The following is an 18,364-nucleotide window of genomic DNA, read 5'->3' as shown; positions in this document are numbered from 1 at the left end:
GGTGTACCCACCCTCAGGGCTAGTAGCCATTGGCTACTAACCCCCCAGACCTAAACACGCCCTTAAATTTAGTATTTAAGGGCTACCCTGAACCCTAGAAAATTAGATTCCTGCAAACTACAAGAAGAAGGACTGCCTAGCTGAAAACCCCTGCAGAGGAAGACCAGAAGACGACAACTGCCTTGGCTCCAGAAACTCACCGGCCTGTCTCCTGCCTTCCAAAGATCCTGCTCCAGCGACGCCTTCCAAAGGGACCAGCGACCTCGACATCCTCTGAGGACTGCCCCTGCTTCGAAAAGACAAGAAACTCCCGAGGACAGCGGACCTGCTCCAAGAAAAGCTGCAACTTTGTTTCCAGCAGCTTTAAAGAACCCTGCAAGCTCCCCGCAAGAAGCGTGAGACTTGCAACACTGCACCCGGCGACCCCGACTCGGCTGGTGGCGATCCAACACCTCAGGAGGGACCCCAGGACTACTCTGATACTGTGAGTACCAAACCCTGTCCCCCCTGAGCCCCCACAGCGCCGCCTGCAGAGGGAATCCCGAGGCTTCCCCTGACCGCGACTCTTTGAACCTAAAGTCCCGACGCCTGGGAGAGACCCTGCACCCGCAGCCCCCAGGACCTGAAGGACCGGACTTTCACTGGAGAAGTGACCCCCAGGAGTCCCTCTCCCTTGCCCAAGTGGAGGTTTCCCAGAGGAATCCCCCCCTTGCCTGCAGCGCTGAAGAGATCCCGAGATCTCTCATAGACTAACATTGAAAACCCGACGCTTGTTTCTACACTGCACCCGGCCGCCCCCGCGCTGCTGAGGGTGAAATTTCTGTGTGGACTTGTGTCCCCCCCGGTGCCCTACAAAACCCCCCTGGTCTGCCCTCCGAAGACGCGGGTACTTACCTGCAAGCAGACCGGAACCGGGGCACCCCCTTCTCTCCATTCTAGCCTATGTGTTTTGGGCACCACTTTGAACTCTGCACCTGACCGGCCCTGAGCTGCTGGTGTGGTGACTTTGGGGTTGCTCTGAACCCCCAACGGTGGGCTACCTTGGACCAAGAACTAAGCCCTGTAAGTGTCTTACTTACCTGGTTAACCTAACAAATACTTACCTCCCCTAGGAACTGTGAAAATTGCACTAAGTGTCCACTTTTAAAACAGCTATTTGTGAATAACTTGAAAAGTATACATGCAATTTTGATGATTTGAAGTTCCTAAAGTACTTACCTGCAATACCTTTCGAATGAGATATTACATGTAGAATTTGAACCTGTGGTTCTTAAAATAAACTAAGAAAAGATATTTTTCTATATAAAAACCTATTGGCTGGATTTGTCTCTGAGTGTGTGTACCTCATTTATTGTCTATGTGTATGTACAACAAATGCTTAACACTACTCCTTGGATAAGCCTACTGCTCGACCACACTACCACAAAATAGAGCATTAGTACTATCTATTTTTACCACTATTTTACCTCTAAGGGGAACCCTTGGACTCTGTGCATGCTATTCCTTACTTTGAAATAGCACATACAGAGCCAACTTCCTACAGTTATACTGTGCCAAATTTGGTGTAATTCCATCCAGTGGTTTGGGCGGTAGTCGTGTTGAAAATCCGTATAGACAAATGCACAGGGAAAACAAGTTCTGAAGATCCCTCACCCTCTTTTTCTCGGACTCCCCCTTGATGGATCTCCCAGAAACTTTAAAGACTACTGCTGGAACCGACTGTAGTATTAGTTTTGAAAATTTCATGAAGATTTGTCAAATAGCGCCAAAGTTATTGGCAAAACAAAATATACTCTTACTATGGAAACTAGGTCGTAACTATATCCAGTAGGTTTTTAGATAGACTAAAAGTGTATCCTTGCACGATGAAAGGAAAAAGGTACGGACACCTTTGGAAAGTGAGGAGGATCTTTTGATAGTAAATAGTATTTTGCCACTTTCCAAAGGTGTCCGTACCTTTTTCCTTTCATCGTGCAAGGATACGCTATTATATTAGGATTTCCCGGTTCCACGGTTGGACCGTATTGTGTTCTCTCGAGTCTCGTGCTCGCTCTGAGATTCTACGACACAAGACTCAACATAAGGAACGGGGAGAACGGTTGGGACGGTGACTAAGGTGGATGCAGTGTTCTGCTGTCCTATGCTCATCATTCTTAATAAACTTACTTTTTAAACGCTATGCTTTATTTGGCAACGAGGGAGGCCAGCAGCACAGCGTGTGATTTCCCACGCATGCAGTTCGGCTTCCGGACGACATTTCTTCAGGCAGCGGACGTCCTTTTCTGGGTGCGGTTATTTTTATCCTTGCTGGCTGTTGTGGCTTCTACGGACTTCTTGTTTCGGCTGGTCTTGCCGGTAAGACTAAGTGCGGTGTGCTCACTAAATTTGATACACGCGCGCTTCGCACAGACGTTGTCTGTGTCGCGAGGTACAGAAGATGCCTCGCCCAAACGCACTGCTTTGCGCACGCGTGCACCGTGTCACCAGAATTCAGGAGATATCTGTCTCCTGGGCAACAGAGACGCTCTCTCTGCGGCAAGATTTCTTTCAAGCACCGGTGACGCTTCCATTGCTGGCGATTCAACATTTTTGCCAGTTTTACAACTTCAAAGAACTAATTAACTGTGATCCGCACACTGTTTTAACCTTATTAACTGTACTGTCACAGATAGAGAAGTCGTTTCAACGTGATACGCACACCTTGTTAAAGCTTATCATTTCATTTAACTACTGTGCTTTGCGGTGATACGCAAACCAATATTATCTATAATATAATTCTACCTTGATACGTAATCCAGTATATTCTTATTATGCAGCACTCCATTGTGCCTCGTCCTGTTTTTTTCTCCTGATCCAGTTTTGTCAGAAGCTGATTGGGATTCGTAGAAGGAAGGTTTTGAAGCATACCTGGATGCTGTTGATGGTGACTTTTACTCATAAAAAACACATTGCCGTCTTACGTCATTGTTTAGGACCAGAGGGTCGTAACATTTTAAAACATATTCCTCAAGTTTGTGTTTCACTGGCTGAGGGATAAAGGGATGGAGGAATTGACGAATATCCTTCTGCCATTGTCATGTGATGTTAGATTTAAAGCCTGTAAAAATTTCACTATGGAGAGACACAAATTTTACAAGAGAGTTCAGGTTCCTGGTGAACCTGTTGCGAGCTTTGTGGGAGCTTTGTGAATGTTAGCTGTTTCATGTGATTATAAGGCCTGTGAGGATGAAATGATGAGGGATCAACTAGTTAAGAAAACTAATAATAAGGTTCAAGAAACTCTCTTATCTACTCCTAACTTAATGTTAGAAAAGGTGGTGGAGATTGCTACCAGAATTGAGAGTACTACTATTTTTATGGAGCAGATTAAGACACCTTGTGATAAGGATTCACAACAGTGTATCTTTAGTGTAGGACGTTGGCTCTGTATGTGCTATTTCAAAGTAAGGAATAGCATGCACAGAGTCCAAGGGTTCCCCTTAGAGGTAAAATAGTGGTAAAAAGAGATAATACTAATGCTCTATTTTGTGGTAGTGTGGTCGAGCAGTAGGCTTATCCAAGGAGTAGTGTTAAGCATTTGTTGTACATACACATAGACAATAAATGAGGTACACACACTCAGAGACAAATCCAGCCAATAGGTTTTGTTATAGAAAATATATTTTCTTAGTTTATTTTAAGAACCACAGGTTCAAATTTCACATGTAATAGCTTGTTTGAAAGGTATTGCAGGTAAGTACTCTAGGAACTTTGAATCATTACTTTAGCATGTATATTTTTCACATAAAACACAATAAGCTGTTTTAAAAGTGGACACTTAGTGCAATTTTCACAGTTCCTGGGGGAGGTAAGTTATTGTTAGTTTTCACAGGTAAGTAAGTCACTTACAGTTCTCAGTTTTTGGTCCAAGGTAGCCCACCGTTGGGGGTTCAGAGCAACCCCAAAGTTATCACACCAGCAGCTCAGGGCCGGTCAGGTGCAAAGGTCAAAGAGGTGCCCAAAACACATAGGCTATAATGGAGAGAAGGGGGTGCCCCGGTTCCAGTCTGCCAGCAGGTAAGTACCCGCGTCTTCGGAGGGCAGACCAGGGGGGTTTTGTAGGGCACCGGGGGGGACACAAAGTAGCACAGAAAGTACACCCTCAGCAGCGCGGGGGCGGCCGGGTGCAGTGTGCAAACACGCGTCAGGTTTCCTTCAGTTTTCAATGGGAGACCAAGGGGTCTCGTCAGCGATGCAGGCAAGGGGGGGGCTCCTCGGGGTAGCCACCACCTGGGCAAGGGAGAGGGCCTCCTGGGGGTCACTCCTGCACAGAAGTTCCGTTTCTTTGGGGGCTGCGGGTGCAGGGTCTTTTCCAGCCGTCGGGAAATGGAGTTCAGACAGTCGCGGTCAGGGGGAGCCTGGGGATTCCCTCTGCAGGCGTCGCTGTGGGGGCTCAGGGGGGACAACTTTGGTTACTCACAGTCGTAGAGTCGCCGGAGGGTCCTCCCTGAGTTGGTTGTTCTCCACCAGTCGAGTCGGGGTCGCCGGGTGCAGTGTTGCAAGTCTCACGCTTCTTGCGGGGAGTTGCAGGGGTCTTTAAATCTGCTCCTTGTAACAAAGTTGCAGTTCTTTTGGAGCAGTGCCGCTGTCCTCGGGAGTTTCTTGTCTTTTTCGAAGCAGGGCAGTCCTCAGAGGATTCAGAGGTCGCTGGTCCCGTGGAACGCGTCGCTGGAGCAGGTTCTTTGGAAGGCAGGAGACAGGCCGGTAAGTCTGGGGCCAAGGCAGTTGGTGTCTTCTGGTCTTCCTCTGCAGGGGTTTGTCAGCTCGGCAGTCCTTCTTCTTGTAGTTGCAGGAATCTAAATCTTTAGGTTCAGGGAAGCCCTTAAATACTAAATTTAAGGGCGTGTTTAGGTCTGGGGGGTTAGTAGCCAATGGCTACTAGCCCTGAGGGTGGGTACACCCTCTTTGTGCCTCCTCCCAAGGGGAGGGGGTCACATCCCTAATCCTATTGGGGGAATCCTCCATCTGCAAGATGGAGGATTTCTAAAAGTTAGTCACCTCAGCTCAGGACACCTTAGGGGCTGTCCTGACTGGCCAGTGACTCCTCCTTGTTATTCTCATTATTTTCTCCGGCCTTGCCGCCAAAAGTGGGGGCCGGGGCCGGAGGGGGCGGGCAACTCCACTAGCTGGAGTGTCCTGCGGGGCTGTGACAAAGGGGTGAGCCTTTGAGGCTCACCGCCAGGTGTTACAGCTCCTGCCTGGGGGAGGTGTTAGCATCTCCACCCAGTGCAGGCTTTGTTACTGGCCTCAGAGTGACAAAGGCACTCTCCCCATGGGGCCAGCAACATGTCTCTAGTGTGGCAGGCTGCTGGAACCAGTCAGCCTACACAGATAGTCGGTTAAGTTTCAGGGGGCACCTCTAAGGTGCCCTCTGTGGTGTATTTTACAATAAAATGTACACTGGCATCAGTGTGCATTTATTGTGCTGAGAAGTTTGATACCAAACTTCCCAGTTTTCAGTGTAGCCATTATGGTGCTGTGGAGTTCGTGTAAAACAGACTCCCAGACCATATACTCTTATGGCTACCCTGCACTTACAATGTCTAAGGTTTTGCTTAGACACTGTAGGGGCACAGTGCTCATGCACTGGTACCCTCACCTATGGTATAGTGCACCCTGCCTTAGGGCTGTAAGGCCTGCTAGAGGGGTGTCTTACCTATACTGCATAGGCAGTGAGAGGCTGGCATGGCACCCTGAGGGGAGTGCCATGTCGACTTACTCATTTTGTTCTCACTAGCACACACAAGCTGGTAAGCAGTGTGTCTGTGCTGAGTGAGGGGTCTCTTAGGGTGGCATAATACATGCTGCAGCCCTTAGAGACCTTCCCTGGCATCAGGGCCCTTGGTACCAGAGGTACCAGTTACAAGGGACTTATCTGGATGCCAGGGTGTGTCAATTGTGGAATCAAAAGTACAGGTTAGGGAAAGAACACTGGTGCTGGGGCCTGGTTAGCAGGCCTCAGCACACTTTCAATTCAAAACATAGCATCAGCAAAGGCAAAAAGTCAGGGGGTAACCATGCCAAGGAGGCATTTCCTTACATTTAGTTAAACAAAAGTTTAACAAAACTCATATGAATGTCAAACCTGAAACGTCTGCTAGGAAGGAAAATTATAAGAAGCTTTTTCTCATTTAGGTAATGCAAGTAGTTGCCTGCAGTAGGAAAGAAATGTTCCAAGTGTTCCAAAATTGGGCATTTTGTTAGGGTGTGTAGGGCCGCCAATAGGACAGGTTCTCGTTCAAAGGACAAAGTTCTTAAACTACATAGTAACGACTTGGGTGGTTTGGAGCCTTCTACTAGCGAGGAGGATGAAATTCTTACTATCTCCAGTATTTCTAAAACAAGTGGTAGTAGTAATGAGGGTGATTTCTTTAACAGGTTTAAGAGGCCCTCTTGTAAGGTGTCAATTAATGAATGTGCGAAAGTTGTAGTAGCTGATTCAGGTTCACCCTATACTCTTTTGAGTGAGAAGAAATGGAAGGAGAATTTTGACCATATTGAGCTTAGGAAATCTCTCATTAGGCCTGTGGGGTATGGTGGAAAACCTGTGGAGGTCTTGGGTGAATGAGGCTGAGTTGGGTTTCCAAGGCAATTTTACTAAAAGTATAGTGTATGTGGCTAAGGATGACACATGCCTGTTAGGTTGGGAAGATCAAAGGAACTTAGGAATTTTATTGGATCCTAATAACCCTGAACAGGTACTTTTAAGCAAAAATTATAACCATGTGTTGGTTGGTTCTACGTGGGTGGATGCTTTTCCTGATGTTTTCACAGAAGGAATTGGTATGTTCAAAGGTTTTGCGCACAGAATTAAATTGAAAGACAAAGCTATTCCTAAGGTCCATTGAGTACGTAGGGTGCCTTTAGTGCTGAGAGCGGAATTGAACGAGGATTTTGACAGATTGTGTGGTCAACACATAATTGAGAGAATTGAAGCTTCTGATTGGGTCGTTCCCATTGTGATTGCTCGCAAAGCTAATGGTTCGATCCGCTTGTGTGTGGATTTGCATGATCCCAATGCACAAATTTGGGTGGATCGTCCTCCCTTGCCTAACATCGTTGAATTATTATCTACACTTGGCAATGATAGTAAGTTCACCTTGTTTGACATGACCTCAGCTTATCATCAAATTAATTTGTATCATGATTCTAGACATTTAAAAGCTTTTGTTACACCTGAATTGTTGTTCCAATTTAAACGCATGCTGTTTGGCTTAGCATCAGCTTCAGCTGTGTTCCAAAGGGCGGTGAACAGTTTATTCAGGAATGTGGAGAGTGGTATTGCCTTCCAAGATGATATTTTGATTTGTGGGAAGGATCAGTAACAACACGACGAAAGGTTGAGACAAGTGTTGAATGTGTTGAGTGACAAAGGTATTGCTCTCCGTGCGAACAAATGTTTAGTACACCATGCATTGATTATTTAGGTTATAAAATATCAGAACAAGGGGTGGAACCGAAGTAGAGTTTGATTAAAGCTATTGAGGATTTTCCATCTCCAGGTAATAAGGATCAAGTTAGGTCCTTTATGGGTCTGATTCAATTTTATGCCAGATTCATTCCCAATTGTGCTAGTAAAACTTATTATGTCAAGCCTCTTTTGAAATAAAATGTTAAATTTGAATGGTGTAACGAATGTGAGCAGGAGTTAACTGCTATTAAAAAGGAAGTTGCATTGGCCATTCCATTGAAGGCATTCAATACCAAGGACGAGGTTGTAATTATGACTGATGCTGGTCAACTTGGTTTGGGGGCTGTCTTGCTGCAGCGGAGAAATGGTAAAGATGAAGTGATAGCCTTTGCCTCAAGAAGTCTGAGAGGGGCGGAAGCAACTTATTCGACTATAGAGAGAGAAGCTCTTGCATGTTGGTGGGAATTTTGCACTTGAAATCTTATTTGTGGGGTGTGCATTTTACGATCAGAATGGAACACCAACCCTTAGTGCAATTATTTTCTACTTCAGGTGCGAAACGTGCTGCTCCAATAATTGCCAAATGGCAGTATAGATTGCAGATGTATGAGTTTCATGTGGAATATGTGTGGGGGGGGGAATTTTTGCTTGCTGTTTGCCTTTCACGTCTTCCTCGCAGAAGTGTGTATGATGAGAAGGATGCAGATGATGGATATTCTGGTGTGTTCCCTAGAGTGTCATTTGGAAGGTGCGGTGACGGAAAGTGAATGGAGGGAAGCATGTGGAAGAGATGAACAGATGAAGGAGGTTAAGGAGGGTATTGTATAAGGGTGGTCTTCCTGTAAATCTGTTCAGTGTGAGGCATACAAGCAAATCTTTGAAGAATTGTCTGTAGTGAATTATATTTTAATGCATGCTGGGGTACTGGTTGTGCCAGAGGGAATGAGAAATAGAATATTGACCTTGGTACATGAAGGACACATAGGCATGTGAGCCATGAAAAGGAGAATCAGGGAGAATTTTTGGTGGCCCGGGTTGGATAAGGATGTGGAACATCTTGTGAGGGATTGCTTGGCGTGTGCAATTAGTGATAAGTCTCAGGTCACCCTTCCATCTCATGTGGAGGCTATTGAGGTGCCCAAGAAAGCGTGGAGTAAGACTGCTGTCGATTTGATTGGGCCTGTGAGTTTGTCGGATGGGCAAGTGGAATATGGTATAGTGCTAGTTGACTTTCATAGTCGTTGGCTTGAACTTAAATTAATTAAGGTTCCTAATTCATAGGTCATTGAGTTTTTAAAATCTGTTTTTGACAGAGAAGGTATTCCTTATGAAATTCTCACAGATAATGGGAGTCAGTTCACATGTGTTCAGTTTTCCAACTTTCTGATGCACATGGGTATTTGGCATGTCAAAACATCCTTATATCATCCTAGAAGTAATGGATTGGTTGAACGTTTTAATAGAGTGATCAAGGAGAATGTGCAACTGGCTAAGGCCGGAGGTTTGAATTGCAAAGAAGAGTTGAGGAAGTTGTTGTGGGTGGTGCAGATACTGGTGTGTCCCCTTTTCTGTTATTGAGAGGAAGAGTTCCTGCAACCAAGTTGACAAGAAAATGGATGGGTGAGTTTGTAGTTAAGGAAGGTTTGATTGAGGAAGTGAGTGAGAAAAGGGTTGTTGCTCAAAATAAATATAAGGAAGGTTCAAGGAAGACTATTTGTGTTAAGGTGGGAGATTATGCGAAGATCAAACTGCTCGCATTATTCAGAAAGGTGAATCTAAGTTTTTGAATCCTAAAAGGGTCATCAAAATTTGTAAAAATGCAGTCAAATTGGAAGATAGCATTTGGTGGAATAAGGAGAAGTTGTCATTAGCTCGCGATGTGGAACTGATGAGAGAGCCATTGTGGGATTCCACCAGAGTGAAGCAAGGGACAATGGACACATTGCAGAAAGCTTCACCTTGTGATATGGAGATGTTGAGCAAGGCATTGGATGGATCATCCAAGGAGAAGTATGAGACTAAGGATGGAACGCAGAAACTTTGTCTAGGAACAAAATGCCTCCCAGCAAATATCGTGATTATGTACTTTTTGTTTAGAGTTGTATAATTTTAATGTTTGGTGGTAACGTATATTTTATTGCAATGTTCTTAGTGTTGTTAAGGTGAAGGATGTGTTGGGTTCTCTCGAGTCTTGTGCGCGCTCTGAGATTCTACAACACAAGACTCGACAGAAGGAACGGGGGAGAACGGTTGGGACGGCGACCAAGGTGGATGTAGTGTTGCACTGTCCTGCGCTCATCATTCTTAATAAACGTACTTTTTAAACGCTACGTTTCAGACCGCCACCAGTGATGCTTCGATATTCCAGGACATGTGTGTGTGTATATATACTTTATGCTTTACAGATCACCCTGAATGAGTGCAACAATAATAAGCAACTTTTTTTGGGAAACTTTGTGAAGATCCGTCAAGTGGTGGCAGGGATATAGGCAAATAAAAAAAAACCAAAAAAAAAACACTGTTTTTATGGAAACATGGTCCTCACTATAACTACATACTGGCGACCTCCAGGAGGCAAACAGACATCCACACCTGACGGTCGCCAGTATGTGTTATTTATAGTTAGGACCATGTTTCCATGAAAAATGTTTTTTTTTTTTTTTTTTTTTTAATGGAAACATGGTCCTAACTATAAATAATACATACTGGTGACTGTCGGGTGTGGATGTCTGTTTGCCTCCTGGAGGTCGCCAGTATGTAGTTATAGTTAGGACCATGTTTCCATAAAAACAGTGTGTTTTTGTATTTTTTTTTTATTTTTATTTGCCTGTATCCCTGCCACCACTTGACGGATCTTCACAAAGCTCCCAAAAAAAGTTGTTTATTATTGTTGCACTCATTCGGGGGTGATCTGTAAAGCAGGGGCAGAAAATGGGGGTGGAATGAGGGTAAAAAAAAGTGCATTTTTCATGTTAATTCCCATAAGAGTTTTGAATACAACTTCAGCCGAACCACTGGACAGAATTGTACCAAATTTGGCAGAAAGGTAGCTTTTGATCTGCAGATTACGCATTTTGTTGTTTTGTGTAAATCTTTCCCGAAGTGGAAGAGAAATTTTAAGAAAATCCAAATTTGTATATCTAGGGCAGCAGATCTTCTCTTTCGACTTTGTGAATAATAAGAGCTCTGATTGGCTGCCAACACTTAAACCAGGAAACGTTGGCAGCCATCTTGGTACTGTACTTTAGCCGCAACCCTAAAAAAAAGTGAAAAGAAAGAGGGCCAGGTAGGGACACCCAGGCCCCTTTGCTCAGCTCTGGTACTGAAATCCCACAGGGACCCTGCAAGTGCAAAATAGCACAATTATTAAAAAAAAAATGTAACAAAATGGCAGCAAATTTATGGCTACGCAAATTAGTGGCAAACATTTTTTAAAAACATGGTCTCCTGCGCTTGTTTCAATAAAGCCTCTGGGTGGCTCAGGTCCCGGAGGTGAACGGGGGCCCCCTCCTGGGCTTAATTATGCCCCAGTGACGGCCTCCTCCCCGGTACTTCCATTCAGTAGTATGCCGGTGGTGGAATTTTTAGCTGCTTCCTGCATGCAGGAGCAGCCGGCAGGGACTACAGGGGCCTTGAGGCTACCCTCACGGTCTCTATCTGAAATAGGATTGGGGGGGGGGCAGAGAGGGGCCAACCTCCACTGCACATGGCCAAAGGTGTGAGGTTAGATTCATACAAAGGGTTGTAACCTTTGTTTTTTCAGTGAATTTCAAAGTTTTTTTTAATGCCAATCCCTTACTAAAACATCCCTATAACCAGTTTTTTTCAGTAAAAACAATTATGAATGTGTGCATATATATAATATATATAATATATATATATATGTGTGTGTATGTATATATATATATATATATATATAATATATATACATGCGTTGTGAGCTATTTTTCATTTGCAATTAGTGTGTGTGTGTGTATATATGTATGTATATATATATATATATATATATATATATATATATATATATGTGTGTGTGTGTGTGTATATACACACACACACTTAGTATACTTAGCCTCAATCAAACATTTATAGAGCGCGACAAATCACCAATGAGGGTCTTACTTGTGCTTAGTCACAAGAAACGTGTATATCAAACCATGTAAATATTGCTGTTTCTGAAAACCTATGGGTGTAACTATGTAGAGGGCTTTATGCTCACTAAAATTTTACTCAGTGTCAGATGTATGTACTTATATATGTATGTATCAGTTAACTTCATGTATTCCTTCAATCTTTTTTTCCATCACTTGCCTTTCAGACCCATCCCAAACCTTTCTAACTACCAAGAAACCCCAAACACCAGTTTCTAACTTCCCCCTCCTTTTTAGCCAATTCACCCAGTAAACAGGTGCACATGACCACTACTCCCAATAACAACTTACAACCTTCCTCTTCTAATCCATTCTATTCGTTTTATCCCTACTGAAAACACTGTTCAACACACACGAAATCGACAGCACAAATTTACCACAACTAATCCAGAAGGAAAAAACAGAAAGCCCATATTAGTAATCTGCAATCTATTTAACTCTGATGTTGGGTTATGGAGCAGCGTGCTACTCGCCTCAAAGCACTTCTAATGCTCGTCAGCAGTAGTAAGTGCCATATAAATTCAATGTACAATTACATGTATGTTGTTTCAATTTCTTCTTATATGTATGTCCTTATAAATACAAGCATAAACCCATATTCATACCCACATGTGTATATAGACAACCCCATCTACATAACCAGGCATAAATAAGCTGTCATTTTAGAATATTCATGAAGTGTTTTTATATCTAAATATTAGAAAATATAGAAAGCATAAAAATTAATATGCATAGGTAACCTGAAATCCTATTGACATAATCTGACATATGTATTATCATACAAAGATGCATAATAATAATATAGAGCCTCATGTACATATGTTATGTACTTAGTATGCTGTGTGTAATGCATAAACATACATTTATTGTTAACTTTATTTTTTATGTACACATAAATCTTACTCCCTTATACAAAGCTTAATTTCAAGTACATTGATGCATCTACATGCACATCGCCATATTTACATAGGCAGACATGCGTACTTACCTAGTGCATGCACATTCGTGGATTGTCTTAATGATTCTTTTTTTAAAGGTGCATGGAGTCACACACTTGCAAATATACACACGTTTTTAATTTATACTATGTAAATGCATTTACCTACAAGTAAACAGGTACAGTCTTACACATGGGCTAACCCAATAGTGATGCACACATCTATACAGCAACAGTTACTTATCCAGATATACGTATTGTCTGTAGTGCACAAATATATCTACATTACCATATTACTGTTATTTTTTTATATATGTATATTTAAATAGACATGTTTGCATTCACATACATACACAGAGCAGTGCCATCCCTGTATATGACACAGGCCATTACCTACGCACATTTTACCAACATATATGTACATACATATTATGATTTCTCTCTTTATGTGTAATGTTTGTGTTTGGTATAAATACACATGCATTGTTGTATACATAACAGATGTTAGGTGTTTTTAATATATAATTTGTTTTGATATCTTGTTCAAATGATTGGTGTACATGGTTGTGTTGTGAGTATTGTAATCATGGTGGGTAAAGCCAGCTCTTCATTAGTCTTATCAAACAGAGATGGTTTTCAATGGATCTTATTTATGTGGGTAAGGAATTCCATAATTTAACTGCCTGTACTGAGAAAGAGTCCCCGACCATGTGTTTTTTCTTGCAAGCTAGGATTTTGCGATGTGGTGCTGCTCTAATGTGTTCACTTTTTTTTTTGGATGTATTTTGTGATTTCCGTTCTGATTCCTGAAGAAAAGTGGTCCTTTGCCATGTATTGCCAGCAACTGGTAGCCAGTGGAGGGTTTTTACGGCAAATGAGATATGGACTTGTGGCATTACTTGTTGTGATAGTCTGGTAGCTGAGTTATGAATTCTCTGTAAGCTTCTCACTATTGACAAAGTTGAGCCATGATAAACACGATTAGTGCAATCTAGTTTTTATTGAACAGGATTCTTGCTTTGGCTGTGTGAGGGAATCTTAGGTGGGGTAAGATGAGCCGCAGCATTTTTCTGGTAAGAAAGCCTGATCTGATAAGTTTGTCCACTTGGGCATTCGTGGACAGCTTGCAGTCCATGGTAATTCTAAGGTTTCTTACATCCTTCGATATTTTTAACAGTGATCCTAGATCCTCAGACCAGATTCAGAGGGGGCCATATCTTTTCCAGTCAGCACAGGTAAGTCAGTTTTGGAAGTGTTCATTTTGAGGTGGCTGCATGCATACATTCATTGCTTTCCTGGAGGCAGCTGAAGACTTCCTTTAAGTTGGCTGGTGTAAAGGTCATTGCTAGGTTATGCCCATGCAATTTGGGTAAATATTCACAGGAAAAACTACTGCTCTTGATTGCTTTTGAGTGCTCCCACAACACGTCTTATTCACGTTAGTTAATGACACTTTTAGTGAGTCTATTTTGTTTTCTGTCCTTTGTGTTTTCTCTTACATCTGTTGTTTTTTGAGAAGGTGGCCCTGAATGCCAGACATTAGGGTCTTTAAAAACTTTGTCTTTTGACTGAAATGTTTGAGTTCATTATGCCTGGAGAAAGCTCTTGGGCATTTACTTTTTTGCTGATATATTAAGTGTGTAACTCTTGAAAAACGTGTTTCCTAATTTTCTATTTGTCTCAATGACAGTGCCTTGTTGTGGTAAGCAATTACCTGTATAGTTTGTATTATATTTCAAAAGACCTCTCTTGAAGAAACCATTGCTACCAGTTGATACCAGCACTTCTTTGAGACCAATAACATCACTGTGATAAAACAAAAGGGTGATCTCAAAAACTGAAAGCTACGTATTTGAATAGTGAGTGAAAATGTCAGAGTTAAATAATGTTATTTAAAACATAATTCTCCATTGTAAAGCTGCAGGAATAAGGCTATGGTTAGAATAACTAGGACTTATACTGGGAAGTAAAGCTCCCTTGTCTGAATGTTAAAGACTGTGATTCAACATTATGAGCAGCTCTTACACATAGTTATACTGATTCTGATTTGTGGCATATTGATACAACTCTTATTGATCTACCCCATTGGTTATCTCTACTGAAATTTATTGAATTGAAATCTCATGTATGTTTATTTTGTTTAACTTTGAAGACCATTCAATGTCCCAGCCTATTATGGTACAAAGAAGACCTGGTCCCGGATTCCACGGAAATAGTGATGTGAACACTGTCCTTTCACCTCGATCTGAAAGCGGTGGCCTTGGTGTGAGCATGGTTGAATATGTATTAAGTTCTTCGCCAGCAGATAAACAGGACTCGCGGTATAGGAAAGGAGCCTATGTGAGTATATTTTCTTAAGGGTGATTTTATAAGCAGTCGCCTCATTGAATACAGATATTCTGCACTAATGTGTTTGAAAGTTCTGATTCAACTATAAACTGTGTGTGTATGTAATGTTTTCATTTTCTACTGGAACATTAAAATGGTTGGATAACAACACTATGTTAAGCATACCTCAAGGTCTTAAAGGCAACATTTTCCCATTAGGCCCGTCATGTGCCCTTAATGTAACCTCATCTATTTTAGCCCATCCTCCTTCTTTGATATGTCAAATCAAATTGAAGAAATGGCTCTTAAATAGCATTACTGAACACCCCCAGCCAAATGGGCTTGTATTCTCTAAAGATCTCGCCCCTTTCAGTAGCCAATCTTCGAAAACGTTCCAAGAGAAAACCAGCAAAAACTGAGCATTTATTGCAGGATAGGAGCAATGTGGAAAATCGTGATGCTGAACCCTTTGAACATAGTGATATCACTAGGTTCGTGGAACCCTGGACATTAAATTACTCCCTTCATTGGCCAATATGGTTGGAGGCAAGAGTAGTAAAGCTGGAGGCTTCCACTGGGAGAAGAAGTGCTTTGACCACAAGTGTGCCTGTACAGGATTTTGTTTTTACATATCAGGCCTCGAAAATTCATAAAAATGTTACTAGACTTGAAGTTTGAGTAACTTGAATAATCTACTTGACCTAACTGTAATGTACTTGAGTCGTTAACAGTTCTCCAATTGTGTGATCCTAGCCAAATAACTTATTTTACTGATGTAAGGAAATGGCTCCCTGTTGCAATTACCCCCCACTTTTTGCCTGATACTGATGCCGACTTGACTGAGAAGTGTGCTGGGACCCTGCTAACCAGGCCCCAGAACCAGTGTTGTTTCACCTAAAATGTACCATTGTTTCCACAATTGGCACACCCCTGGCACACAGATAAGTCCCTTGTAAAAGGTACCAGTAGTACCAAGGGCCCTGTGACTAGGGAAGGTCCCTAAGGGCTGCAGCATATGTTGTGCCACCCTAAGGGACCCCTCACCCAACACATGCACACTGCCATTGCAAATTGTGTGTGTTGGTGGGGAGAAAAAAGGTGAGGGCATAGCGGCATGAGCAATATGCCCCTACAGTGTCTAAGCCTATTCTTGGACATTGTAAGTACAGTGTGGCCATATTAAGTATATGGTCTGGGAGTTTTTCAAAAACGAACTCCACAGCTCCATAATGGCTACACTGAATACTGGGAAGTTTGGTATCAAACTTCTCAGAATAATAAACCCACACTGTAAGGAAATGCCTCCTTGGCATGGTTACCCCCTGACTTTTTGCCTTTGCTGATGCTACGTTTTGAATTGAAAGTGTGCTGAGGCCTGCTAACCAGGCCCCAGCACCAGTGTTCTTTCCCTAACCTGTACTTTTGATTCCACAATTGGCACACCCTGGCATCCAGATAAGTCCCTTGTAACTGGTACCCCTGGTACCAAGGGCGCTGATGCCAGGGAAGGTCTCTAAGGGCTGCAGCATATCTTATGCCACCCTGGAGACCCCTCACTCAGCACAGCTTGTGTGTGCTGGTGAGAACAAAATGAGTAAGTCGACATGGCACTCCCCTCAGGGTGCCATGCCAGCCTCTCACTGCCTATGCAAGTATAGATAAGTCACCCCTCTAGCAGGCCTTACAGCCCTAAGGCAGGGTGCACTATACCATAGGTGAGGGCACCAGTGCATGAGCACTGTGCCCCTACAGTGTCTAAGCCAAACCTTAGACATTGTAAGTGCAGGGTAGCCATAAGAGTATATGGTCTGGGAGTTTGTCAAACACGAACTCTACAGCACCATAATGGCTACACTGAAAACTGGGAAGTTTGGTATCAAACTTCTCAGCACAATAAATGCACACTGATGCCAGTGTACATTTTATTGTAAAATACACCCCAGAGGGCACCTTAGAGGTGCCCCCTGAAACCTAATCCAACTACCTGTGTAGGCTGACTGGTTCTAGCAGCCTGCCACACTCGAGACATGTTGCTGGCCACATGGGGAGAGTGCCTTTGTCACTCTGTGGCCTGTAACAAAGCCTGCACTGGGTGGAGATGCTATCACCTCCCCCAGGCAGGAGCTGTAACACCTGGCGGTGAGCCTCAAAGGCTTACCCCCTTTGTTCCAGCACCGCAGGGCACTCCAGCTAGTGGAGTTGCCCGCCCCCTCCGGCCACGGCCCCACTTTTGGCGGCAAGGCCGGAGGAGATAATGAGAATAACAAGGAGGAGTCACTGGCCAGTCAGGACAGCCCCTAAGGTGTCCTGAGCTGAGGTGTGTAAAGAAATGGCTCCCTGTTGCAGTTACCCCCCACTTTTTGCCTGATACTGATGCTGACTTGACTGAGAAGTGTGCTGGGACCCTGCTAACCAGGCCCCAGCACCAGTGTTCTTTCACCTAAAATGTACCATTGTTTCCACAATTGGCACAACCCTGGCACCTAGGTAAGTCCCTTGTAACTGGTACCCCTGGTACCAAGGGCCCTGATGCCAGGGAAGGTCTCTAAGGGCTGCAGCATGTCTTAGGCCACCCTAGGGACCCCTCACTCAGCACAGACACACTGCTTGCCAGCTTGTGTGTGCTGGTGGGGAGAAAATGACTAAGTCGACATGGCACTCCCCTCAGGGTGCCATGCCAACCTCCCACTGCCTGTGGCATAGGTAAGTCACCCCTCTAGTAGGCCTTACAGCCCTAAGGCAGGGTGCACTATACCACAGGTGAGGGCATATGTGCATGAGCACTATGCCCCTACAGTGTCTAAGCAAAACCTTAGACATTGTAAGTGCAGGGTAGCCATAAGAGTATATGGGCTGGGAGTCTGTCAAACACGAACTCCACATCACCATAATGGCTACACTGAAAACTGGGAAGTTTGGTACCAAACTTCTCAGAATAATAAACCCACACTGATGCCAGTGTTGGATTTATTAAAAAATGCACACAGAGAGCATCTTAGAGATGCCCCCTGTATTTTACCCAATTGTTCAGTGTAGGCTGACTGGTTCCAGCAGCCTGCCACACTAGAGACATGTTGCTGGCCCCATGGGGAGAGTGCCTTTGTCACTCTGAGGCCAGTAACAAAGCCTGCACTGGGTGGAGATGCTAACACCTCCCCCAGGCAGGAGCTGTAACACCTGGCGGTGAGCCTCAAAGGCTCACCCCTTTGTCACAGCACAGCAGGGCACTCCAGCTTAGTGGAGTTGCCTGCCCCCTCCGGCCACGGCCCCCACTTTTGGCGGCAAGGCTGGAGGAAACAAAGAAAGCAACAAGGAGGAGTCACTGGCCAGTCAGGACAGCCCCTAAGGTGTCCTGAGCTGAGGTGACTCTAACTTTTAGAAATCCTCCATCTTGCAGATGGAGGATTCCCCCAATAGGATTAGGGATGTGACCCCCTCCCCTTGGGAGGAGGCACAAAGAGGGTGTACTCACCCTCAGGGCTAGTAGCCATTGGCTAC

The 18,364-nt window shown here is 43.8% G+C and overlaps 1 protein-coding gene across 4 annotated transcripts in view; it reads left to right on the top strand.

The window, feature by feature from the left end:
• The window catches only part of PUM2 (pumilio RNA binding family member 2), a 783,590-nt gene that overhangs the window by 66,867 nt on the left and 698,359 nt on the right, over positions 1 to 18,364 (top strand). For all 4 annotated transcript variants that reach the window (XM_069235995.1, XM_069235994.1, XM_069235993.1 and 1 more), the window contains exon 4: positions 14,691 to 14,878. In XM_069235995.1, the coding sequence (XP_069092096.1) occupies positions 14,691 to 14,878 (188 nt within the window). The remainder of the gene's footprint in view (positions 1 to 14,690; positions 14,879 to 18,364) is intronic.

Source organism: Pleurodeles waltl, chromosome 5 (assembly GCF_031143425.1).
Source record: "Pleurodeles waltl isolate 20211129_DDA chromosome 5, aPleWal1.hap1.20221129, whole genome shotgun sequence".
Classification (NCBI taxonomy): Eukaryota; Metazoa; Chordata; class Amphibia; order Caudata; family Salamandridae; genus Pleurodeles; species Pleurodeles waltl.
Note: the sequence above shows the minus strand (reverse complement) of the source record. Positions and strands in the feature narration are given on the sequence as shown.